General features: G+C 44.3%; 2 protein-coding genes across 2 annotated transcripts in view; one reads left to right on the top strand and one right to left on the bottom strand.

The window, feature by feature from the left end:
• The window catches only part of M421DRAFT_50243 (uncharacterized protein), a gene marked incomplete at both ends in the record, with an annotated part of 2,511 nt that extends 1,869 nt beyond the window's left edge, over window positions 1-642 (top strand). Inside the window, 2 exons of the mRNA XM_033594809.1 lie at window positions 217-423; window positions 472-642. Of these exons, the coding sequence (XP_033454693.1) occupies window positions 217-423; window positions 472-642 (378 nt within the window). The remainder of the gene's footprint in view (window positions 1-216; window positions 424-471) is intronic.
• A 5,300-nt stretch (window positions 643-5,942) lies between these two features.
• On the bottom strand, window positions 5,943-6,104 carry M421DRAFT_22187 (poly protein; the record flags this gene model as incomplete). The annotated part of the gene is made up of 1 exon (XM_033588317.1): window positions 5,943-6,104. A coding segment is annotated over one exon (162 nt), but the record flags the coding sequence as incomplete, so codon positions are not given.
• Between the last annotated feature and the right edge of the window lie 4,436 nt (window positions 6,105-10,540).

Raw genomic sequence — 10,540 nt, forward strand, 5'->3', positions numbered from 1 at the left:
TATATACTTCACCTAGATCAGCGTGGATTTGCGCCTACCTACGCAGCTGCACGTGATATGGCTGATAAGCTGCTGGCTGCACGCAGCGCTGGCCAGGTTGGGCAGAAGTGGCCAGCTAACTTTGTTAAGCGTACAGACAGTCTTTAGACGTGTTTTAACTAAGCATACAATAGGCAGCAAGCTCTATGTAAGGATACAATATTAATAAAGAGGTAGTTTAAGCTTATAGAAGAGACAAAGGCTAAGCAGGGTATCTGTAATAAGGACGTCTATAACTTTAATAAAGCTAGCTTTATAATAGGCAAGATTACAACACAGCTAGTTATAACAGGAGCAGAGAGGAGAGGCAGGCCAAAGACTCTTCAGCCAGGCAATCGCGAGTGGGTAACGCTGATTGCTGCTATCAGCGCTGCTGGCTGGTCAGTGCCACTATTCCTTATCTTCGCTGGTCAGTACCACCTATTAGCCTAGTATAAGGAGGATATCCTACGCGACTGGGCGATCGCAGTCAGCGACAATGGCTGGACGAATAATGAGCTTAGAGTTGAGTGGCTAAAGCACTTCAACGCTCACACGCAGGCTCGTAGTATAGGCGCGCGTCGCCTGCTTATTATTGATGGCCACTACTATATTAATATCTAGCAATAATATTATCACGTTGTTGAGATATATCGCTTTGAAGTTGCAAAAGTTGGTAGGGTGACCAACTCGCTTGTCTGACCGACTCGCTTGCCAACCATGTTAGCAGTTACTATTAAACTTCCCTACATTAGGAAGCTTAAGCTTTGTGAAGCCTAACTAGGTTACAGTAGCAGCTGTTATTAGGGCAGGAGCGATGTTAGCTGTTGCTAATCTCTACTGTTCCTCGTCCTTATACACCTGTATACCTGCTTAGATAGCCTGTTGTATGTATTTATTTGTTATATTAACAATTAGTTAGGATTGCTAAGGTGTTTGTGGAGGGTTTAGAGGTCTAGTTGTTAGCTGTTTAACCTCTAGCAACCTAATTGTATCTTCAGGCAGGGCGGCCCAGGCCAAGTGAGTGGCCAACAGAGTCAGAGCGGGTTTGTAAATGGTCTCTAGCCATTCCGCAGGTGCTAGAGTGCTCACGCAGTGTTGCAATTCTGTGCAAACGTCTGATCAGGAGTTAGTACTCAAGCAGAGTTTAATTCTGTATTTAATAAGGCGCCCTACAACAGCGTTAGCGTTTTTGCTTATTATAAGTGGTTCCTTACAGGTGCTTAATAAATAAATAAATAAAGAGGATAAATAAATCTAAATATAAGGAGCTAGCCTCTGCAGGCTATTTGCAAGTATGAATTAAACAGATTTGTTAAGAAGTGGCTGCAGGCAGAGGTCTGCAGAATTTTATGTCCTCCGTGCGGAGATTACACAATTAGTCAAGATTGGGACCTCCTGACTGGGGGTACAGCAGGGCAGGCACCTCCTCTCGGAGGTTGGCCGAGGCCGGCGAGCGCCGAGGCGCTACCATCGGGCCTAGCCCGTTACAGCGTGTTGCTAATTATTAGGGTTAGTCTGTGGGCCCCTGCCTCACTTGCTGAACTTGGCTAAGATCTCTAAGTAATGTCTCTGTACAGATCCGGCCCTGCCAACCTTTCCTCAGTAACCTAATATCTGACAACAGTAGAGAAGAGGGACAAGGACAGGAACTTACTAGTAGAGTTTTACTGCGAGCTACCCTACTACATCGGGAAAAGTTTTTCCGTTGTTGAAATCAGGAAATCGTGGCATTGTACTGTGGGCAACAGTAGGACTTGTAGGCCTACAACAGTTATTTAATGTGCATTTAATGTCTAGCTAATTTTAAGCTAACAGCTCTAACAGTCCTAACAGCTGCAATAGCTACAACAACTCCTAGTCCTGCTACAATAGTAGCTCTGCTTAATAAACTATACTTTTATTATATTAATATACTACTAAGTCTCCTCTTTAAAATAAGCTATTAAATAACATTATAGGCCTATTTATAGAATAGTTATTAAGCATAACGTACTCTATCACCGAGCCGGTCATATCACCAAACCGGTCACTTAAAATCCTACCAAAAAACACAGAAACCATACCCCTGCATCTTAATAACTACTTAATAGAATCTTCTAAAAACTTCAGAATAGAGCTGCATCTATACTAATAAGACTGTTTAAAAGTCTTAGAGTGCTTAGCCCTATATTGCAGATGTTGTTCAGAAGATACTAAAATACAGGGGTAGCTGCAGGCTATCTCAACATCTATACTAGCTATTAGTCTAAGACTTTTAAATAGTTTTATTAGTATAGATGCAGCTCTATTCTGAAGTTTTTAGAAGATTCTATTAAGTAGTTATTGAGATGCAGGGGTATGGTTTCTGTGTTTTTTGGTGGGATTTTAAGTGACCAGTTCAGTGATATGACTGGCTTGGTGATAGAGTACGTTAGAAGGTTTTAAGCTTAATATTCCTTGCCAAGACACTAAGTTAAGATTCTTTGCTAGGGCTCTAGCAGCCTGAATGTTAGAAAATATAAGAATATTATTCAAGAATAGTAGGTAAACCAAGAATTCTACGCCCAGGCCTGCCTGCGCTGCAGTGTGTGCTTGTTGGCAGGTGCTTTGTGGTGTGCTGTTGCAGCTGCAGCTGATACATTGTGTGCTGGCGCAGCTGCAGCTGCTGTGGTGTGCTGTCGCAACTTCAAAACACAAACCTTCAACAAATAAACCTTCAACGCTCTATAACTCGTGTTGTAGTAGGCCTACAATAATAATTTTTTGCTTATTTTGAAGCTACAATTTCGCTCTATCTGTACGTGAAATTTCGCAATTTTTAAATATTTAATACTAGTGCTAGCAGAACTAAGGGTAGCTATGCAACAACGTTGCAACGTTGTTTTAAGTTTGTTAAATATAGGCACTTAGTGTTTTAGCTGTTAGCAATGTTAGTGCGAAATTAGGGCTATTAGGCGCAAATTAGGGCTGTTAGGGCTGTTAAACAGCTGTTGCACAACCATGCCACGACTGTCAGCAACAGCCAGTCTAGGCCGGATTTCGAAAAACTTTTCCTAATGTAGGTGGCTTAGAAGGATTGAACAGAAGCTATCTTCTACTGTAGAAGATGTAGAAGGGGAGGGAAGAGCAGGAGAACAGAGTACACACGTGAAAAGAAGACAAGACCATAATTAGCACTTAGGCTAGGTATCTACAGGGACACTAAGAACTCTAGAAGACTATTAGGACAACATTAACCTCTTTAAGGAGAGGCAGAACTATTGTCTGCGTTAGCATCACTACTATCCTAGCCTAAACCCCAGAACTGTTGGCGGAGCTCTCCACTCTTCTAGCTAAGGGTATTAACAGCAGCTTTGCCAACAGAATTAGAAATTTAACCAGCACCCTTAGGGAGACAAGCCTTAGCAAGCTCCTTAAGCTCACTAAGCTAACGCGTGTGGTCAGCACTGTGTTTTACTTGCACAAAGACAATGTGTAACGGTTGAGAGGAGAAGCGGATCACATGTTGTTGGCGGTGGTCTGGTGCTACTTCCTCATGTTGATGAGCACCTCTTACCTCAGCTGCGTCACAAAGACGTCATCAAAACAAACCCCGCAGCGAGCCTTGGCGAGCAAAGATACAAGCAACACGACAACAACAAACAGAACACAATACACTCGTAATATACATTTGCTCTTCATACCGCAACACAATGTCAGCACAAGGACAAAGAGCAAGATCCGAGAGAATGCACTTACAACTAGCTTTATCTAGAAGACAAGCTCCTTAATGTCCTTGCCTAGCTACTTAAGAACAGCCACGGCCTTAACAGAGGTCTCAAGAGCCTTCCTAGTGACGCTGAGAGTGCTATCTAGGTTAGCAAGCTCAGCCTTAAGATTGTCCTCGTAGCCAGACCACTCACTATTGTAGCCTGAGTTACTAGGCCACGATGCTAGGTCGCGAAGGCGGGGGAGCTCCAGTTAGTGCTTAAGAGCTGCAGCGACGTCTTAAGTGAGGTTGCTAATTACATCAGTAAAAGTTTTTCGAAATCCAGCCTAGACCGACTGTTGCTAACAGTCGTGGCATAGTCGTGCAACAGCTATTTAATAGCCCTAATAGCCCTAATTTACGCCTAATAGCCCTAATTTCGCACTAATATTGCTAACAGCTAAAACACTAAGTACCTATATTTAATAAACTTAAAATAATATTACAATATTATTGCATAGCTACCCTTAGTGCTAGCACTAGCATTAAATATTTAAAAATTACAAAATTTTATATACAGATAGAGCGAAATTGTAGCTTTAAAATAAGCAAAAAGTTTTTATTGTAGGACTACTACAACGCAAGTTATAGAGTGTTGAAGGTTTGTTTGTTAAAGGTTTGTGTTTTGAAGTTGCGACAGCACACCATAGCAGCTGCAGCTGCGCCCGCACACAACGTAGCAGCTGCAACAGCATACAGCATAGCACCTGCTGACCACAACACACACACACACACTGCAGCAGCGCACCAGGAGCTTGCTGAACAGGCAGGCCCAGGCGTAAAATTCTTAGTTTACCTACTATTCTTAAATAATATTCTTATATTTTCTAACATTCAGGCTGCTAGAGCCCTAGTAAAGAATCTTAACTTAGTGTCTTAGCAAGGAATATTAAGCTTAAAACCTTCTACACTTAATAACTATTCTATTACTAGGCCTATAATATTATTTAATAGCTTATTTTAAAGAGGAGACTTAGTAGTATATTAATATAATAAAAGTATAGTTTATTAAGCAGAGCTACTATTATAGCAGGATTAGGAGTTATTATAGCTATTACAGCTGTTAGGACTATTAGAGCTATTAGCTTAAAATTAGCTAGACATTAAATACACATTAAATAACTGTTGTAGGCCTACAAGTCCTACTGTTACCTATAGTACAATGCCACGATTTCCTGATTTCGACAACGGAAAAACTTTTCCCGATGTAGTAGCTCGCGCTTACAGTTGTTGTTGTTAGAGAGCACTTTACAGAGATAGCAGGCACGGATTTAAGCTTTAAAGGTCTTGCAGGGAGGCTGAGAAATAACTTGAGCTAATTTGCATAAAGCTATTAAGCAGAAACAGAGAATATACCTTGCGGCAAGTGCGCTTCTTGTCATGGCAGAACTTGCAAGACATCTTGCTATTAAAGACACAAACCTAGTAGCTAAGCACGCAGTAAATACACACCTCTAGATTAGGCACAGACGCGTCTTGGGCAGAGTTAGAGCTGCGCTTGGTGACAGTCTACAGGGTGGCGAGCATGTTGGCAGGGAAAAGCTCCCTGTTGGCCGCAATTAACGCGCTGGACAGCAGGACGCTAGAGGCGACTAACGCCTTAGCATAACAACGCTTTTTAGCAGGAGACTCGTCCTTCCTAATGTTAGCTGCAGTATAAAATAATAGTGCTGCAAAGCTAACGCAGTACAACAGGACGTGAGCGCTATCTGCAGCAAAGGACCTAAACAGCAGAACTTACAATAGGCATGTTAGGTTTAGAAGTTAAGTAACAAGCAGAGTAGTGGAGGGACATAAACAGACAAGGGAAAGTGCAACAGGTATAGCACGGCTTAAGGCACCGAAGTTGATGAGTGTGGCTATGTGAACTGTCGATCGAGTCTACCTGAGGGAGCGATTATCTACAGTGCGTGAAAGCGGGAGACCTAACCCAATCGAGAAGCGAGCTGGCCTATGAGAAGCGCTGCCCTGCGCGGACACACCCCCACAGCGAGTGAATTGAAGCTCCGGAAGCTCACGCTGGAAACATGGTAACCCTAACTATCCTCCGCCTGTTGTCGCCTATCCTGTCCTCCATTGTACTCAATTTGTGTGTGGCTGCTGACACTGTCGTCTAGCAGTTGCTGTTAATTGTCAGCCCAGTGGTGACGTTAGAGGTGCTGTTAGTGGTGTTGTTAACAATTGTAGGCTTGCTGAGGCTGATTTGACAGAGAAATCGCTCGTGAGCTACGCGATTAAGAGGTTTAGTAAGGCTGTCAGCAGCCATAGCTGTCGTGTGGACGTGTTCAACTGTGAGATAACTATCGCAGACGCGCTCCTTAACGTAGTGATAGTAGATATCCAAATGCTTAGTACGCTCATAGTGGCTGTCACTTTGGAGAAGCTTAATAGAAGACTTGTTGTGGCTGAACAGCTTAATAGGGTGAGTATTGTTAGACTTGTAGCTAAGTTAGTAAAGCAGCCAGTAAAGCTAGGTAGGTGGCCTCTTTAGCTGCGAAGGTCATGGCCACGTACTCTGCCTCTGTTGTGGAGGTGGTGACAAGCTTCTGCTAAACGTATTTGTGACAGATAGTCCCACTAGCTAACTTGAATAGATAGATGTAGGTGGACTTGCGGTCTTTGTTATTAGTAAACGAAGTATTAGAGTACCTGTAGAGACCTAGGTTGGTAGGAGCTAACTTAACAAACATGTTAATAGTAAGTGTGGCACTATAAGGAGCTTTGTACGTTATCACAAGATCCTTATAGGTCTTAAGATAGTTAATAACTTTCAACGTACCTCACGGGCGAGTGGCCGGCCCGGGCGAGTGACCGGATTTTGCCAAGACCACACCAAATCTTAACTTCTCTTGCATATTACAGCAAGTTACTGTAACTTACAGTATACATCACTAATCTACAGTATCTTGCACATCTTTTATGCACGTTCGCGCGTTGTGCCCTGCCTTACTACACCTGCTACAGTGTTGTAAAGACTGAGTGCCTGGTTTAACGCGCCTCTTCTTGCTTGCCTTCTTCCTATTACTATAGGCTTTAAACTCCTTTAGGGTAGTTAAGCGCACTTCTTCACTAACAGTGAGAGTCGCCTCCCTCTAGATCTACCTCCTCTTGTGTAATTTATGGCGTGTAGCGGCCTTATTAGCAGCTTAAAGCTCTGTGACCTAGTTCCGCACTAAAACTAGTAAATGCGCCATCATCTCTGCGCCCTAAGTAAACTAATTAAGAGCATTAACTATTGAAGTTAGAGAGCTATTACTATGTTGTTAAATCCTCTCTTAAATAAGCTTTAATTGCAACCTAAATTCTAGGATGTTCTGTAGGGTTTAAGAGTGCCACATACTCTTATCTACAGTAGGTAACGTATTCCACCACCCAACAGCTTAAACCACCCAACAGCTCAAAATGTCTTGGCACAACTAACACTAGTTACAAATTTCTATTTTTATTGCTATTATACAAGGAGCCTGCGTACGCTGTACTAACCTCTAATTTAGAAGTCTCCTCTACATCCTTTTTACACATTTGCGCGTTGTGCCTAGTCTTACTGCAGTTCCTACAGCGCCGTAAAGCTAGTTAGGCTCTCTCTTGATCACCACCACGACGAGCCTTCTTCGACCGCTCAGCGGCTATAGAGGCCTCTGCGGCCACCTAGGCTGCTGCCTCACCATACTCCATTGTGCCGCCATGCTGGATCCGCTTCCTTTTGGGCGATTTCCTTTTGGTCATCACTGCTAATTGCTCTTCAAGCTCAGTAATCCGGGCTGCTTGAAGCGCGTTCTAATGCAGCATAAGCTCACCGCCTCTAATAAGCTGAGAGAAGCCTGCCTGCGTAGTAATAGGAGAATAAGTAAAGGACTTGTATACAAGCTTTAATTGCAATCTAAACTTATGTGTATTGCTTAGAGTCTTTAACTGCCACAGCGTCTCTAGGAGGAGGGGTTCTAGCAGGGTATGCAGCTGCACTTTAAGGCAATCTAATACAACCTATGCATTAAGAGGGACAAGTCCTAATGCCTTAAAGGCCTTGTAATAGATTGCCTCTATAAATATATTATAAAACGCGTCTTTAAAGGCTAGTAGGAAGCCTTCTTTATTAATATAGAAGACGCACTTATGTGCTAAGTCTTATACACGCTAAGAGTACTTGCGCTTTAATAGCAAGAAGTAGACTATATTAAGTGGCTAGAGGATGTGTAATAACTAAGGTAGTATGCAGAGGGTAAGGATCTTATGTTTAAGGCAGTAGTCCTTAAAATCCTAGTTAAGGTAGCTCTTATGGCTGTCTAAAATAAGCAGCCTGTACGCCCCTACCTAGCCTGCCTTTGTATGCGCGTTAAAGTGCTTTAACTACTCTAGACTAAGCACATTATTTGTCTAGCTATTCTGAGAGACTAAGAGCTTCTAATTGCGCAGTATATCTGCCTCCTTATACTAGGCAGAGATGTGAACGCGTCCTTTATAGATAATAAAAGGTGGGGTATAAGATCTAGCAGCGCAGACGCTCTAGATAACTGTTACCCACTCGCGATTACCTGGCTGAACAAGCTCAGGCTAAGTACGCCTCTCTGCGCCTGTAACAACCTTTATTAAGCTAATAACACCTATCTAGAAGCTAGTCTTGTTAAAGTTGTGCATGTTGTAGTTGTGTACGCTGTACTTAGCTCTAGTGTCCTCTACCAGCTTAAACCACGCGCCAATTGTCTCTAGATCCTCCTGCAGTATCCTCTGCCTATCTTTAGCTCGATTGAAGGCCATCTTAAGCTCAGCTGAGCGCGTTACAAAGCGCTCAGCCTAGTGCTTGCCAACCAGCTGCCCACCGCGTACACCCAACACTTTATCAGCCATATCTGCTACCTCGCACAGCCAGGGCGCGAATCCTTACGAATCTAGGTTAAGGATATATTAGACAATCATTTGCTCTTCTATAAGTGTAAGTTTGCAGCTGTTAGGTGCTTATTTAAGGATAAATAGGGCTCCTCTAATGCGTGCAGAGAGAATGTGTTATTTAATATTAAAAGCGCGCACAGCTACTCTCTAGCTTTTAAATTATTTTAAATAAAGAGTGTGGCTACATGACGTCTAAAGGTAAGTCTGCGGTCAAACCACACTCCTAGCGAGCGCAGGGCTGGCTGGCTGTGCTCTCCACCCGGGAGGATAGGGTGGATTGTGAGCTGCTCATCTACAACACAGGGTGGTGCGTAGCTACTTCGTTGCCTAGTTAGGTGTATTATTTCTTGCTTTTCTGGAGCAAAGGTAACCTTGTTAGCCTCTCCCTATGCTCTAATCTGCCTTAGGTCTGATGCTAGGAGCTCAACGTTGTTGTCTATAGAATGTAAGGCTTGGTATAGACATATGTCGTCTGCATATCCAAATCTCTATTCTGTATCTATAGACAGTAGCTTGGCTAGATACAGTGTGTACAGGACAGGAGAGAGAGGCGAGCCTTAGGGTGTGCCACAGGCGACAGGGTAGCTAGGGGTAGTGACCTGGCTAAGGCAGACTTGAACCCTCTAGTTAGTAAGGAATAAGTCTACAAAGAGGATAGTCCTTTGTGGCCAGCCCTGTTAGGCTATCTAGTGTAGCAGGCAGTTCTTAAGGAGGGCATCAAAAGCGCCTTGTACATCTAGGGTGACTATAGTGACATGCTTTCTAAGTACCCATGCAGCTTCAGTGTTGTGGGTGAACGCTGCGGTGAGGTCTGCTGCAGAGCGCTTTGGTAGGGCGCCTCCATGCTGGGGACTGAGGATCTTGTGGGTCATGGCTGTCCACGCAATTCGTCTGGCCACTGTTCGTTCAAGTCCCTTCCCAATGCAGGAGAGGAGCGCTATAGGTCTCCAGGAGCGGGGTGACGTTCGGTCTGTCTTCCCAGCCTTAGGTATCATAGCTACCTCAGCAAGCTTCCACTGTGCTGGGAAGTAGTTGAGCTTAAGGCACTGCTGGAAGATTCTTCGTATAAGTTCCCTAACCTGAGCCCAGCAGGCACGGAGTAGTCGCACAGTAGAGCGATCGGTGCCTGGGGAGGTGCTGGAGACCCCTATTGTATTTCGCTCACATTCCTCTAGTGAGATGTGCGTGCTCCACGGGAGGGTATCTGCATTCTCCTGGTCTGGGCAGTGCCTGAGGTCGTCCTCTGCTCCAAACCAGTTGAGGACCTCCTCTCTAAGGGCCTCTGCCTTCTCTAGGGGGTCTGATATAGCCACGTTGTTTACTACAAGCAGAGCGTCTTAGTTCTCTAGCAAGAGCTTGTGCTAGGCAATAATCTTAAACAGGTCTTTGTTATTCTTGGCGTTGTTAATTATATGCCTCTAGTACTGTCTCTTTGCCTGTTAGACTGTAGTCTTAGAGGTCTTTCTCTCTTTAGGTAGATAGCTAGAGCAGAGCTGTTGCGCCTGTTTGTAGACTTGGTAGGCAGTTTTGCACTCCTCTGTCCACCAAGGTGCAGCGCGGCCTTCCTTACGGGCGCATCTGCCTGCTGTCTGTATCGCGTGCTCTATAGTCTCTGTGAGCAGCCTAACGCACTTATTGAGCTGTGATGCCTCCTGTGTGGCCAGCGGGTCTGGGATGTTCTGGACTCCTATCTCTACTAGCCCAGTGAACTTGGGTAGGTTTGCCTCTGGGACTCTGTAGTGGTGCTGCTCTAGGTGCCGAGTGCCCGGTGTGGAGATAGGGATAGAGGTCACTATTGTCTCATGGTCTGAGCCGCTGTGCATGCTAGCGTCAACAGCAGACTGGGCAAAAGGGATGTTAGAGAAGGTGAGATCCAGGACGTGGCCAGCGCTGTGTGTAGGCTGT

The sequence above is a fragment of the Didymella exigua genome, assembly GCF_010094145.1.
Source record: "Didymella exigua CBS 183.55 unplaced genomic scaffold M421scaffold_1, whole genome shotgun sequence".
Taxonomy (NCBI): domain Eukaryota; kingdom Fungi; phylum Ascomycota; class Dothideomycetes; order Pleosporales; family Didymellaceae; genus Didymella; species Didymella exigua.